This window comes from Schistocerca nitens, chromosome 5, assembly GCF_023898315.1.
Source record: "Schistocerca nitens isolate TAMUIC-IGC-003100 chromosome 5, iqSchNite1.1, whole genome shotgun sequence".
In the NCBI taxonomy this organism is placed as follows: Eukaryota; Metazoa; Arthropoda; class Insecta; order Orthoptera; family Acrididae; genus Schistocerca; species Schistocerca nitens.
Window position 1 is genome coordinate 293811030 of NC_064618.1, and position 16475 is coordinate 293827504.

Below are 16475 nucleotides of genomic sequence, written 5' to 3' on the forward strand. Positions count from 1 at the left end.
GGAGTATCTCCCACCTCATGGTCAGAATCTGTTTTAAACCTAATCTTAAAACCAGGGAAGGGCTGGACTGACACCGATAGTTATCATAGTGTCAGGCTCACAAACTGGTTAGGAAAGACACTGGAGCGTATGGTGAACTGGTGCCTAGTGCAAGTTCTTGAAACCAGTTTACTACTCACTCACTCTCAGTGAGGGTTCAGGAAGTATTGCTCCACACTCAATAACTTGACCCTGCTCAAAGTCTTGTTGGTGAAATTGTTTATTTGGAAAAGGCCTATGATACTACCTAGAAGTGTAAAATATTGTTGCAGCTCTGGGAGTGGAGGTTCTGACATCTCCCCATATTCGTAGGCTCCTAACTCTCAAAAAGGTATATAGTAGGGAATATAGTGTCTGACAATTTTAAACAGCAAGAATGGTGTCCCTCGAGGGAGTGTCTTTAGTGTAATGGCATTTACCATTGTTATTGATGGTACTACGTCCACAATATGGCATCCCATATTGTGTTTCTTGTTTGTGGACGATGTTTCCATCTTCTGTATGTCCTTGAACATTGCAACAGATACTTGGCAACTGCATTTGACACTCAGCTGGTTGGATGAATGACCTCAAGACCACACTTTCAAATTCTCTTTGGAGAAAACTGTTTATGTTGATTTTAATTGCTCCCACTCTTTTTTTAATTATGTGTTTTAAAACTAGTGGATACTGTTCTCACTTTTAAGGATGAGGTGAAATATTTGGGCCTCACTTTCGATGAGTGGCTAATGTGATGGCCATGTATTAAAGAACTAAAACTGAGATGCCTCAAGACTTTAAACACCCTTAAATTTGTGGCTTATATGTATTGGGCAGGCGCTCCAACTTTGTAAAGCCTTTGTGTGCCCCCAGCTTGAATATGATTGCCAGGATTATTTATCAGCTGGGCTTGTGAACTTCAAAATTTTGGACGTGTTTCACCATAAGGGTACTATGTGAGATTGCAGTGCCTGTATTATTCCAAATTACGATGGAAAGTTCCTTTGAACATGTATGCATGTCCAAAGGAAAAGGGACTGCGGTGATTACAGCCATCATGAAATACATGTAATATATTCACAGTTGCGAACATGGACTACATCATCTGTATAATGAAATGGCGCCAATGAAAATTTGTGCCAGACCGGAACTTGAACCCAGATTTCCCACTTAGCAGGAGTGGTCGCCTTACCGTTAAGTTATCCGAGCATGACTCACATCCAGATCCAAACTTCCATATGTCATCAACCATGTGTCTACAACCTGTACTCATACTCAGTCATGTATGTACCCATACAGGGGAGACATTTTACTTGAAAGTCACTTGCCCGGTTTGGCAGATAAATATGATATTGCATTGCCTGTATTCTGAATTACAATGTAAAGTTCCTTTGAACATGCATGCATTCTGGTACTATCGTTCCCTGTAATAGTTTAAACGTGGTTCAAGGCTTAATTTTTGATCTTGACCTCTCCTTACAGTCTGATGCTGAGCTATGTGCCAATTTCGAGTGACATGGTGTACACTTTATCTGCCATGTCCATAGGGGGCCAAAGAACAATAGGGTTGCTCCAATATGTTCATCTTGGCTGAAAAGGTCAAGGTGTTGATATACAAATGTGACATGAAATCGTATGTTTCTCCCCATGTGGTGCTTCAAACGTATGAAAGTCGGGCACATGTCTTCATATTGTGATGCCAGATCTGTCTGGATTGCGGACAACTGCAGCACATGAACATTCCTTGTGTTCTGCCTCTGCCCCCTCCCCTTTCCCCGTGTGCATATCTGTGGAGAGCACCATTCGCCCTGCTCACCAGACTGTACTGTCTTTCAGAAAGAGAGAAAAGATACGAGAATATAGTACTCGGATAGACTGACATACCAAGTCACTGCCGACTGCAGAGAAAGTACGAGTGTCTACATCCTCCGGATATGACAATGTCGTTTGCTACAGCTATGATGACATTGTCCTCTCTCTTAACGGTACTCCCCTCCATTATGCACCCTACAGCAAGCTCTCAGTGCTGCTCGACTGTGCTGTCGCCTTGATGGTTGGGTGCTCTCCTGCTGCTATTTCCCACACACCCAGTTTGGGAACAATTGCTTCTCACCCACCAGGAACACCAATCCCCATTGCTGCATTGTTTCCTTGAGCCTCGGGGCCTTCTGGTTCTGTCCCAAGGTGGTGTTTAGCAAGACTGTTCAACTGCTGATAATGTGGTTTGCTGTAGTCTACAATCCAGGCAGCTTTTGACTGATGTAAGCACCTTATTGCTGTCTTCTTCAGCCTATAAAATGTTTATGACATGACATGGCAACATCACATCCTTGCTACATTATGTGAGTGGGGTCTCCAGGCCCACTTCCGATTTTTGTCCAGAATTTCTTGTTGCACCATACTTTTGAGTTCAACTTTTTAATTCCCACAGTAGCCCCTATATTCAAGAGAATGGGGTCCCACAGGGCTCTGTTTTAATTGCCCCTCTCTTTTCAGTGGCCGTCAGTGGTCTAGCAGCAGCTGTGGGGTCTTCAGTATCACTCTCCTTGTATGCTGACAATTTTTGCTTTTACTATTGCTCCTCTAATGTAGGCTTTGCTGAATGCCGACTGCAAGGCACCATTCGAAAGGCACAGTCATGGGACCCCACTAACAGCTTTCAGTTTTCTGCCACCAAGATGCTCTCCTAAGCATCCAAACTATCATATCCTTTTTCCTAGTAGGGATTCCACCTCCCACAACAGAGACACAGTAGTGGGATCACAATTGTTGTTTGACTACAGTGTCTCTGTTCTGAACTCCAACTTCCTCCACTGTCACCTCTCATCAGGGAGCAATTGTTCATGCCCCCCATGGCATGTGCTCTGATCTTGGATCTGTCTCAAGTTATCATTTGGACCAAAAGATTCAGTTGACCCCATGGTGTTTTGCCACCTGTTCCTGGCTGTCCTCAATGCATTTCCAAGTTTGAAAGTGACATACACTAAAGGCTCATTGGTAGATGGATGAACCAGTTACATACACGTACACAAGGTGCCGTGAACTAGGCTCCTTGCTGAATGGATTCTGCATCTTCACTGCTAAATTGTGGCCATTTAACAAGCACTTAGCTACACTCGTTCTTGCACCAGGAAGATGCTTCTAATCTGCAGTGCCTCCATGAGCAGCCCTCAGGCTATAGACCAGTGCTACTCTCGTCACTCAGTAGTCCCGAATATCCAGGATCTTCTTTCTGACCTCCATCAAGCTGGACACCCAACATCTTTGTGTGGACCCCTGGGCATGTTGGGACCTCGGGGAATGAACATGCCAACCGCTTGGCAAAGTTGGCTATCAGGATACCAATTTTGGAAATGGAGGTCTCAGAACTGTGACCCGTGGTTGACTCTATCAATTGTTGGATGTCCAGAACTCAGAATGGTTCACCTTAGAGTCCACAAACAAACTGAGGGCAATAAAGAAGACCAGGACCACATGGCAGTCTTATGTTCGCGCCTCTCACAGGAAATCCAGTGTCTTTTGTCGGCTATACATTGGCCGCACTTGCCTGACCCACAGTCATATTCTCTGACGTTAGGACCATTCTTACTGCCAATATGGCGTATGCCTGACAGTGGCCCACATGCTACAAGATTGCAAAAATTTGGCTGCTTTGTGACGATATCTTCAGCTTCTTGACATGCTACCTCTGGTGGTAGTGGTTGTTGCCAAGACTGCTGACCTGGTTTTATGTTTCATTGTGAAGGTGTTTCTACTCATCTCTGTGAGGTGGGACACTTCAGCCTCATTGACCGCCAGGGCAGTTGGAGTTTGAGGGGCACCCCTCATCTGCTTTGACTTAGGGGACCAGTGGTGGCCCTTGTTGGATGGTCTTCTGGTTGTCCTCTACCACCTTTTTATTCTCCTTGTTCTTCTTTGTTTGCTATTTGTAATTTTTTTGTCCTAAACTTTTCTCATCATGTCTGTATTGCTCAATTCCTTGGGCTAAGGGATGGTGAGGAGAGTGTGCATGTCCCAATGCATACCTTGCTTCGGCGAACTCCAGTTGCATTCTGGGCAGGGTGGCTTGCCCACCTTGCCCTTTCTCACTTCCCTCCTATTTCTCCTTGATTTTATCTCTGTTTTACTGTATCTTGCTTACAGTTGGGCTGCCCAGTATTCGCCTTTTGTATCTTTCTACTGATGGTTATTCCTGGTTAGATACATATAGGATAAAGGCACTGATGATCTCCAACAAACAACCAAACTCTCTTTAATTCAACCAAAGGCACTAATAACCTTTCTGTTTAGGCCCTAAACCATCATCTTTTAACACAAAATCATCCTATTTTAACTAAAAAGTGGTATATTGTAATAGTTCTAACATAATGATTCCTCCTAATATTTCTAGTTATTATTTACTCTTTTCCAGTTTTGCCTATCTTCCACCCAATCCACAATACTGACAGCAAGTGATGACAAATCCCCAGTTTTCCATAGAACCTAATGGGTTTCTCCAAGTGCTGATGAAGGTGTGATTGTTAATGGTGCATGTTGTATGAATATGATGAGAGAACTAGTGGTATTCTCAAAAGCCTGTCTGCAGTTCTCACAAATACATTGCTATAATTTTTCTGTAATCTTGAATTTGCTTTTTCCCAGAGTCTTGCATTTAAATAGTGTTTCTCACTGGATAGATTTTTTGTCAATAAATGCTTTTTTGTTGGTACTTTACAGAAATTGTTTTACAAAGCTACTTAAAAATGTTGACAGGGAGGCGATACATACTATCTGAAGCATATCGTTGTGAAGATGCATGGAATAATCGGTTTTCCTCTCCAGTCATCCAGAAAATTAAATTGGGTGAGTATTTTTTCTCTTTTTGTCACACACACACACACACACACACACACACACACACACACACACACACAGCTCAATACAACAGGCAACTCGTGCAAACATCTGGGTGTAACAATTTGAAAGAACATGAAATGGAATGATCACGTAAGCTCAGTTGATTGCTTGCAAAACATTTATTTGACCCATCGTACTACATTGCTCAAGTGTGTGATAACCATACCCAGTAGGGCTAACAGGGGACATTGAATGTATAGAAACCAGGCAACATGAATAGTTGCAGGTTTGTTTGACCCTTGGGAGAGTGTCACAGAGCTGTTAAAAACTGGAAATGATAGATCCTTGAAGGTAGATGTGGTGAAGTTCTACTTAATGAGTTTTGAGTATCAACTTTAAGTGAGGAATCTGGCAATAAACTACAAATCCCTCCTGTGAGGATCACAAAGACAAGATTAGACTAATTATAATGCTCACAGAGGTATTCGGCATTCAGCAATCATACTTCCTGACCGAGCGAGGTGGTGCAGTGGTTAGCACACTGGACTCGCATTCGGGAGGACGACGGTTCAATCCTGCGTCCGGCCATCCTAATTTAGGTTTTCCGTGATTTCCCTAAATCGCTTCAGGCAAATGCCGGGATGGTTCCTTAGAAAGGGCACGGCCGATTTCCTTCCCCATCCTTCCCTAATCCGAGCTTGTCCTCCGTCTCTAATGACCTCGTTGTCGACGGGACGTTAAACAGTAATCTCCTCCTCCTTCCTGAAATGCATACATGAATTGAAGGGAAAGAAGCTGCGATAAATGGTACAACGCTCTTCTCAGTGATTTGCTGAGTATAGATGGAGATAGAGATAGAGATATAGATATTCTTTTGATTCCATCAAAGAGAACCTGCCGTGGTGAGGAGTTAATTAAGAAAAGAAACACAAGCTCTTTGCAGCCTCTGTGTGATTGCACATAGGAACTAAGGGTACACATGAGCTGAGTCTTCAATAAAGTTGCTACTGTACTGTTTTATCAATGTGTTGTTTCTTGTCTTGTCTATAAAATAAGAAAAACATCATCATTATTTTTGACACAATTGAGCATACTTCATATTATAACTTCGTGTATCACTAGGCATAATTTTGTAGTGGAAGCATTTTATTCTATATCATAATTCAAAGACAACCAGGGTGTTATCTATAAATGCAAGCTGACAGAAGATAGTGAATACAAAAGGAAAAATCAGTAAGAAGCAGATTTCTGCTCATAGATCTGATTCAAGAACAGTACCAGCAAATTAAGGTTTTAAATACAACTTGACAAAGTGAAGTGTGTGCCTGAATTGAGGTCACAAAAGTGACAAGTGTTTGCTAGTCACCTGCACAATGCAGTTCAATTGTATCTGCCTTCAAATTGTCACTGAGATAGACAATGAGGTTGAATCTGATATATGTGGTCCTGCACTACCTCATTTTGGTTTTATGCTGGTGCCATTGTTTTTATATGAAGTTTGAGGATGGTTCTGGATATAAAGCTGAACTAGTTTCCATTCCTGTAAATAATCATCAGGTTCTGCTGTCAGAATATGTGTTACTCTGAAAAAGGTGACTGAGAATGCAGAGTGCTGTTCTCAACTTGAGCCCTAGTAGTATCATGACAGAGCTTTCCTTTTTGATGTTTATTGTGTGGAATATACTATGGGAGATTTTCTGAGCTCTATGTTGCAATTTACATCTTGTGGTGCTGTACGCTGAATGCTTGAATGAACCATGTAGCTATGTTGTTATATAATGTATGAAACAAACATTTGAGTCTGTATTTGGGACTCATTATTGGAGATTATCCCATCCATTACTCATTTTAGGGTAAAAACCATTCAGGGCCCCTTTTTGTGGTTTGTGTTAAAATGAATAACTTCTGCATCACAGGGGTAAATTCGATAGAGCATTGATGACAATGATGAATTAGGGTTGAAATCATCATGAATATGATAACAAAGGTCCTATGATAGTGACTCTGGTGTGGACAGTTGGAGTGATCCTGCTGGAACAACACAGATCCACAATGTATTGCCACTATCCTTTTGTTATCTTTTTATCACTGGCAAATCTGTGTCTCTCTTCATGAGCTGTTTTCCATCAGACAGGTTCAAACTCTGTTAAGGATGAGAGTAAGATGTAAGTAATGGCATTGCAGTGGTGATAAACTGTCTTCATTTATTGGAGAAGACAAATAGAATGTTTTGACTGAATCTAATAACATTGTAAAGGGAATGGGAACTATTGAGTTCTGGGTGTTTTGGTCAGTGACTTTTAGACCATCCATTTCTCATGTAATTGTAATCATACTTTAGGGTGTGGACACATTGTCCACATTGTGCAGGGAATTTATGAAATGGATGTAGCAGCTGATCATATAGTTAACAGCAGACTTCCCCTGAGGTGTCAAAACTGTTATGTTGAAAGTGGAATGAAGGGTATTAGAGTAATTAGAAAGGACTTGTAATCCATTGTGTGGGTTTGACTAGCACACCATGAAGGTAATAATGGAAATTATGGACACAGATGATAAAAGTTACTTTTTCTAACATAGCAGTTTTTTTGAACTGATAATGTGTTAATTGAAATACACACAATGATTGTTTTGATAAGTCCTGTGTGTCCTTTGTAAGAACTCTTTGCCAAATCGTGCACTGACAAATCTCTTGGAAGAGGGAATGGATGACCTGATACCAAGTGTTTGAGACATATTTTTTTGTATTTCCAGTTTAACAACTGTGGAATCACTTTGTTGATCATCTTTCCTGTGTAACTTTGCTGTACACCCTTCAGCAGCTATAGCAGACACTATAGACAGCATAGTTCCTAGGTCCTAACACACTCTCAACTTTCCTTGCTTCTGTGTGTGCTGCAAACAAAGGTTGTTTTGGATATTATCTGCATCTGCTAGTTATACCCTTCCACATTCCATATTATCTGCATCTGCTAGTTATACGCTTCCACATTCCATTCCCAAATAGAGTGAGGGAAAATGACTGTTTATATGCCCCTGTACAAGCCCTGATTTCTCTTATCTTTTCATCAGGGTCCATACATGAAATGTACATGGACAGTGGTAGAATCATTCTGTAGTCAGCCACAAATGCCAGTAGTCTAAATTTTCTCAATAGTGTTTTGCAAAAAGAATATCCTCTTCCTTCTGGGAATTTCCATTTGAGTTCATGAAGCATCTCCATAATACTCAAAATACTTGGCATCTATCTCAAGCATCTCCCTGTTCAGGTCTTCACCATTTCCGTGTCACTCTCCTATAAATCTGTGACCATTACACTGCCTTTTTTTTTTGTATGCATTCAATATCCCGTGTTAATCATATTCAGTCTGGGTTCCACACACTTGAGTAATGTTCTAGGATGGGTTCATGAGTATTTTGTAAGTAATTACCTTTATAAACTGATTGCAAATGTAATGCAGATTGCATTTTCCAAACATCATACCAATTAACCAAATTCTGCTTTATCTCCAACAGACACTCTGTGATTATTCCATTTCATATTTCCACCAATTGTTAAATTCAGGACTTGTGTGAGTTTATTGATTCCCATTGTAGCTGATTGATATTTAACTCATAGCATATTGTGTTTTATGAACTGCAGTTTTTTTCATTTTTGAAAATTTAAAGCAAATTGCCAATCTTACTGCCACTAAAAAATCTTATCACGGTCTGACTGTTTATTTGTGCAACATTTTGTGGATAGTACTTTATTATAGATACCAGCATCATCTGCAAAAAGTGTGTTAATACTGTCTACCAGCTCATTAGAGTGCAACACGAACAGAAATGATCTCAACACACTTGCCTGGGTCATTTCTGAAGTTACTTTTATATCTTTCGATGACTCTCCATCTGAGATAACAGACAGCATCCTTCCTTCCAAGAGATCCTCAGTCAAGTCATAAATTTCACTTGATATCCTTACGATTGTAATTTTGTTAGTAAGTATCGATGTGGTGTTTTCATTAGTTTATCACTAAGATTTTAATAGTCTCGTATGTGGATGGTCACTCTTTGGATCTTATACAAATACTTGAGTCTTTTACAGGTATCATTAACAGGAAAGAATGGAGAGTCACAAAATCCACATCCTGTTTGTGCTCCCTACACAAAGTCGACTGCCTAGGTAGCAGCCTCTGATATGTAATGCACCCCTGAACCATTTAGAAGGATCCTACAGTTCTCAATCCTGTAGTGCAAATGTAGAAAATTTCAGCCTAGCTTGTTACAGAACCTTCAATGTCTTCTGTTGTACATTTCATTCAGAACCAGGGTGACAAATCAGTCCAAGGGACAATTCTGCAGACTGGGGACTTCATTGAAAAGCCCCCAAGTAAGACTAGCCATATCAGCCTTCTCTGCCAGTCACTGAAAAATTCCCAAAATGATCACAGAGCCCAGATGACAGTCGTTGTTTGTTCCAGTGTGCACCACAATCTACAGCTGATTGCATCCTCTTTCCTCAATGACTGCCAAAACAGTCACATCATCATGTTCAATTATCCTCCCAGACAAGCATACTGAGTACCCTGGGGTCATTCTTATCCCTTGTTGTCATTTCCATAAGGGGTGTTATTTGCACTATGTTTGAACTAATTATTAGCAGACCACTACACTTCTGAGCTTGTCTCCTGCATCACAAAACACAGTAGGACTTCCAACAGGTGGAGTGTGTCGTACTGGCTCAGTTTCAATGAGAAATAGCACCTGAAACTCGTTGGTTGAGGTGTGGGTGTAGTACCCCAAGTTTTCCCTGGACCCTGACTCCACTTGTATGCGTCTCCTAGACCTACCTCGGACATGCCACTCACAGTCAAGTTGATGAATGGTGATAAGATGGTAGTTGTGCTTATTAGTGCAAATGGTGAAACATACGTAATCAACAAAGCAATTATTTATGACAATAAATGTTGTCTGTCTCAACCAACCAATAAGTTTTCTCTCTCTTTTTTTACTATCATGTCCATAACCATGCTGAGTGGACACAAACTGTATACTATTTCTGAACATACTTGTGATGTATGACAGGGGTACTTGTTTAATCATGTAAATGATTTTCAACACCTGCCTCTGTTTCTAATCTGCCCCCTCTCTCCCTCTCTTAAAAATTTCTTTCAGTTATATTTTCTGTTTTTAGTTCTTCTTTTTCTTTATCATTTAATTTATCATCCATTTTCATTTGTTTCATTTTATTTCTATTGAATTAAGTTCTCTTCTTTGATCGCTTTCATTAGCAGTAGCTCAGTATTTGTACTCTGAAATCCATAAAGTGGCTGGAAGCCTGTTTCTGGTTATCTTTCTTGTGCCATAGTCTAGGAATTTGGTGAATATCTGTTCCTGAAGAACATATGTATCCCTTTCAGTTTCAGTTCTTTTAATAGCTACTTTCTTTTCTTTCAGAGAGAGAAATTCTGAAAGTTATAAGTTTAACATATTTACTCCTGTGTTTGTCATCTCAGCTCTGTCCATTCCTATGGCATCAGTTGGCCATATGGAATGACATATTTCGTCTCTCTTATTTGAATTAAGCCTGATTTATAATTACTTATCAGTTTGGATGCAGATATATGCAGATCAAATTTGTTGTGACATTAGTAAAACCAGTGTTAATGCTCAACATAATGATTTTTTATTAACACTTGATTTTTCCCCTCTTTTTTTTTTAGATGAGATGTACCACGAGTTGGATATAAGGTTTCAGCAAGAAGGAAAAGCTGCTGCTGTTGACATTGATCTGGTATGTAATCAGAATATGAAAGATCCAAGAGCAAGACCTGCTGTCAATACCCTCTCACAACAGCCTACTTTAATGTCATCATAGGCATATCCTAATCCTACTCTATCAGAAGCTATGCCACTGGCGAAGGCAGTCATATACCAGCCCCGGAGTAATTACTGCCCAGCCTTTTATGTGGACATGGCCACTAACCAGCTATCTATCTGAATGAATGGCCACTGCCAAAATGTGGCCAAGACCACCTGCTTAACACAATGTGCTTGATGTCAGTGGATGCTTCACAACCCATACTATTTGAAATTCATCCTCACTCCCTATCCTCAGTACCAGTGTGCCTTAATTATTTAGATGGGTATTGTCTTATAAAACATCCTTTGTTCTCCTAGAGTCATGGCCTCATTCGCTGTTAGTCCTTGCCCCCACACCCACTTTCACGACTACCCTCATGCCCCAGACCAACCATGCTGTTGCACACGTGTGTGTGTGTGTGTGTGTGTGTGTGTGTGTGTGCGCACTCAGTGCTTCAACTATATGTTGAGACATTACTGTAGTAATCCTTCCTTTACAACACTTTCACCGCAGCATGCATCATGCACTTCAAGCAGCACACAATGTGGCTGCTCCAGGTGCCCATCAGAGGCTGCCAGCCATGGACGCGTCTGAGTCACCTGCAGACTAGCTTCAAAATAGATCTGAATGACAATATTAATTAGTTGCAACCTCAGAAAGTGGACATCAGAAGACACAGAGCCAAAGAAGCCCTTAGTCAATGTGACACATTGAAGAAACATATCTTGGCATTCTGAAATGAGTGCCTTACATTTATAAAAAGTATGGTATCCAAAATTCGGGATAAATTGCCCCTGACATACTCTTTTGCAAAGGGCATTCCATGTTTAGACCCAGAAGTGGCAATTAATGCTGACCATAAGAAAGACACTTAAGCATAGCATTAATACATCTCTCAGTACCTTAAAATGCTTTAATGATCATAAGGCTGATGCCATTGTCTACAAGTTTCAAAATCTAGTAGGGATCATGTCAGTGAAGGATATCCTCGAAGAATTTGATGGGGTTTGTCTTTGCATCAATCAGTTCTGGATAATGGTCATTCAGGTTAAGAGTGAACGTGAAAATGTGAAGAGGTTTATCAAGGATACTTGCAGTCTCTTCCATGGCAATATCAGCCTTGAAAGAGATTTCTCTGTGTTGGTCAAAAATTTGACAGAAGCCACTCTCATACCGTTTGTGCTGTTCATGATGCAGTCACAGAGAGTGTGGTATCTGTAACTGTCACAAAGCAGTTAATACATAATTTCCAAAATGCACATGGTAGAATCAGTAACAGAGAAGAGGGTAACTGAGAAGTCTTTGAAAGACTATGAGACAAATAAAAAGTGAGTAGAGGAAAGCTAAGAGCACTGCAAACTATGAGAAAGAGATTTCTCAGAATGAAGTAGTAATTCTATCACTAAAAAGTACCTGCTTGTGACTTGATTTAGTGTTCATGAATGTGTCCTTATCAGACTAGTCTATTACTGTTCCTTCCATAATTGTTCTTCTCAAATTGCATTTGAATTTATTCTTAGATCTCTAGATCCTCCCAACAGCTGATTGCTTATAATGTAAATGTTTATTAATAATGTTTTACTTCCTTTGGAACCCAGATTCATTCTAATTTTCCTGTAACTTTTTTGTTCAAATTACATTTTACACTTAAGTCTGTTGCCAGATCTTGGTATGATTATTTCTTGGGTAAAATAAACCATGCCCATTTTAAGGTCATTTTAATATAGTCCTCATTCTATTCGTACATCATGACAAAATTTGTAGATTTATAAAATCAATGAAAACTGGTTCGATTAATTTTTTTACGAAGGAAGTATTGCATTAAGTAATCAACATAACAATAATAATAACAACAATCACAGTCACCATAGCTGCTGCGAGCAGCAGCAGCAGTGCATGAAAGGAGTGGCAACTGGGTAGGGCTAAGGGAAGAGGAAGGGTTAGTAGGTTGGGGGGGTGGACAGTGAAGTGTTGTGGAAGAGTGCGCAGGGACGAGGTAGAGAGAGGTTAGGGCAGCTAGGTTCAGTCAGGAAGTTAAACTGTGGGCAGGGGAGAGTTTGGTGGGGGGGGGGGGGGGCGAGGCAGCAGAAAAGGAGAGAAGTAAACAGACTGGGTGCGTCAGTGGAATGAGGGATATTTAGTGCTGGAATGAGAACAGGGAAGGGGCTGGATGGTGAGGACAATGACTAATGAAGGTTGATGCCAGGAGAGGCAAGGAGAGTTCCCTCTGTGGAATTCAGTAAAGCTGGTGTTACTGGGAAGGATCTATATGGCACAGGGTGTGAAGCAGTCAATGAAATGAAGAATGTCGTGTTGGTCAGTGTGCTCAGCAACAGGGTGGCCCACTTGTTTCTTGGCTACATTTTGTGGGTGGCCATTCATGTGCACAGACAGCTTGTTGGTTGTCATGCCCACATAGAGTGCAGTACAGTGGTTGCAGCTTAGCTTGTAGATCAAATGCCTGGTTTCACAGGTAGTCCTCCTTTTGATGGGATAGGTGATGTTTGTGACCAGACTGGAGTAGGTGGTGGTGGGAGGATGTCTGGGCCAGGTCTTGCATCTAGGTCTATTACAGGGATGTCAGCCATGAAGTAAGTGGCTGGGAGCAGGGCTTGTGTTTAGGGATGAATGAGTATATTTTGTAGTTTCAGTGAACAGTGGACTACCACTGTGGGAAGTATAGTGGGCAGGACATTTATCATTTCAACCCATGACGAGAGGTAGTCGAAATGCAGGCGGAGAACGTTGTTCAGTTCCTCCAGTCCAGGGTGGTACTGAATTATGAGGGAAATGCTCCTCTGTGTCGGGATGGTGAGACTTTGGGAGGTGGTGGGAGACTGGAAAGATAAGGCACAGGAAATTTGTTTTTGAATTTTTGCAGCATTCTATGTGGGCATGACAACCAACAAGCTGTCTGTCGGCATAAATGGCCACCGACAAACTGTGGCCTAGAAACAAGTGGACTAGCCTGTTGCTGTACGTGCTGCCCAACACAACATCCTTCAGGTTTATAATTTATATAAAAAACAGCTACCAGCCACATGTATGGTTTAAAAAGTTTTATTATCTTCAGACCATGACCGGTTTCGGATTTTCCTTTACAAATCCATCTTCAGATGGCAGATTACACGCATTCTTAGTTGGACCTAGTTTTGTTTGTGTTATTCGTTTGCTGCACTGGGAAAGAAAAGAAATATTTTGTTGTCATATCGGTAATGGTATTTTTACGAAAGATTTACTTCTTTTACAAGATCTAATTGCTCATGAGATGGTTTTTATAAACATTAGTAAACTTGCAGGTTAGTGTACTTACGAGCCGTGTAGTTCTGCCTGACGAAATATTCGTGCGTTTATGTTTTCGAACGCAAGCTTCATACACTTTTCAATATGCACTATGTGAGTGCTATTCCAGTCAATGGGCGTCACTTTTAACCTCATCATTTTAATTACACAAGCAGCACACACGAATAACGTTTACATAACGTGGCCCAGCTTCACATTACAACCAAGAAACAACGTTTGCAAAGAGCTTACGGTCATAACAATGTTAACTTACAGATGCTGTATGGTCGATATGGGTACAGTAAAATATCTCTTTGCTATTGTATGAAATTAATCTAAAATGGAATAAATAAAATTATATAGAAATAAGATTACAAACATTATATGTAGTACAGAATTACTGTGTGTTACTAATTAGTTGTTACAATAGTAGGAGATAAAGTCAATATATGGCATAATATGCAATGCACATGTTTTCATTATGCAATTTTTTCAATGACATATAAGCAGTTTTTGGGGCCTGTATACTGAATGTTTTTGATGGAATATTAGGCTTAAGTTATTTTAAAAAAAGTGAAAGCTTCTTCAAAGTTATTTAGGAAGGGGGTGTTAACTGACTCTGTCTGTTCATTCAAAATGAGATCAGGGAACCTGTTTTTATGTGTATGAATCTCAATCTCCTCTAGGAGATTCAATGTGAAACCTTTGTCTTTGAGGTTTAATATCTGCAGATTGTTTTCTATATTCTCAACTGTATGATTGTTTTCTGCAAGATGGGTGGCAAATGCAGATTTGCTTAGGTTTTTCAGACGTAGGGCATCAAGGTGTTCCTTGAATCTTGTTTCAAAAGCTCTACCTGTTTGGCCAATGTAGAATTTAGGACAGTTGTTACACTTGAGTTTATAAATTCCAGATCTTTTATGGGGTATGCTATTGTGTGGGAGTGAGTGTATGACTCTTTGTTGGAGTTTGTTATTGGTAGAGAAACTGATTTTGACATTCTTTTTCTTGAATAAGTTGGAAATTTTATATGAAAGTGGGCCTATATATGGTAGGGCTACATATTTTACTGATTTTTTATCTTTCATAGTTATTGTGGCTGTTGCTTGTTGCAAAGACTTATTGCTAGCAATTTTTACTTTTGTTTTTTGAGAGAGTGTGTCTATGATTGAAGCATCATAGCCATTATTTTGGGCAATTGATTTGATTATGCTGATTTCTTTGTGCTGTTCAGTGGGGTTGAGGGGGACTTTATGCATACGATGTAGCATTGACCGGAAGTTAGCCATCTTATGTTGGTTCGGGTGGCAGGATGTGTTACTGATGGTAACATCTGTGGTTGTTGGTTTTCGAAAGATACCAAAATGGTGTTTGTTATGTATGCTTGATATTTTGAGATCCAGAAAATTGATGCTATTATTTATTTCATGCTCCACTGTAAATTTGATGTTGATGTGTAATTTGCTCAGATCTTCAGCTAAGGCATCAATTTCACTGCTGTTACCATCAAAAAGTAATAGAGTGTCATCTACGTATCTCTTGTAGTAAATTATTTTACTGTTCATTTGGTTATTAGATGAGAAGAACTTTTGCTCAAGATGGTTAATGTAAATATCGGCTAATAATCCAGCAAGACTGCTACCCATTGCAAGGCCATCATTTTGTTTATAGACTTTATTATTGAAGTGACTGCTTCACACCCTGTGCCATACTGATCCTTCCCACCAACACCAGCTTTTCTGAATTGCGCAGGTGGGAACTGTCCCTGAAATATATCGTATGTTCCCGTAACTCTCCTGGCCCCAACCTTTGTTAGTCATTGTCCTCATCCATCCAGCACCTTCCCTGTCCCCATTTCAGCACTACATGGCCCTCATTCCACCAACGCACCCAGTCTTTTTACTTCTCTCCTTTTCTGCTACTGCCCCCTCTCCCCTTCCCTCTGTCTAACCTCCCGACTGCACCTGTCTGCCCTACCCCCCCTCCACCTTGTCCCTGCACGCTCCCCAGCAGTACGTCACTGTCCCCACCCCCTACCTTACTGTCCCTCCCCCTCCCCACCCTATCCTCCTCCTTACCCCCACCCGGTTGCCACTCCCATTATGCAATGCTGTTGCTGCTGCTGCTCGCAGTGTGGCTTCAGCTGCCAGAGACTGCAGTCGTGTGTGTGTGTGTGTGTGTGTGTGTGTGTGTGTGTGTGTGTGTGTGTGTGTGTGTGTGTGTGTGTGTCATCTATTTTTGATAAAGGCATTGTTGGCCGAAAGCTTATTTGTGACAGACATTTTGTTGTGCCTATCTGCGACTCAGCATCTCCGCCATATGGTGAGTGACAACTTTCCTTTTCATAATATTGTTACTTTGTAAATACCCCATCATATAATTTTATTTGAGACTTGCAAATGGTACATTGTAACATTTACTTGTCTAAAGGTCACTTGCTTTATCAGATTAAAATCTAATGGTTTTTTTTTTCTGTGTGCTTTGTTACAAT

General features: G+C 40.6%; 1 protein-coding gene across 1 annotated transcript in view; it reads left to right on the forward strand.

The window, feature by feature from the left end:
• Positions 1-16475, forward strand: part of LOC126259972 (28S ribosomal protein S27, mitochondrial) — a 56726-nt gene that overhangs the window by 19556 nt on the left and 20695 nt on the right. Inside the window, exons 2-3 of the mRNA XM_049957098.1 lie at positions 4771-4860; positions 10563-10633. Of these exons, the coding sequence (XP_049813055.1) occupies positions 4771-4860; positions 10563-10633 (161 nt within the window). The remainder of the gene's footprint in view (positions 1-4770; positions 4861-10562; positions 10634-16475) is intronic.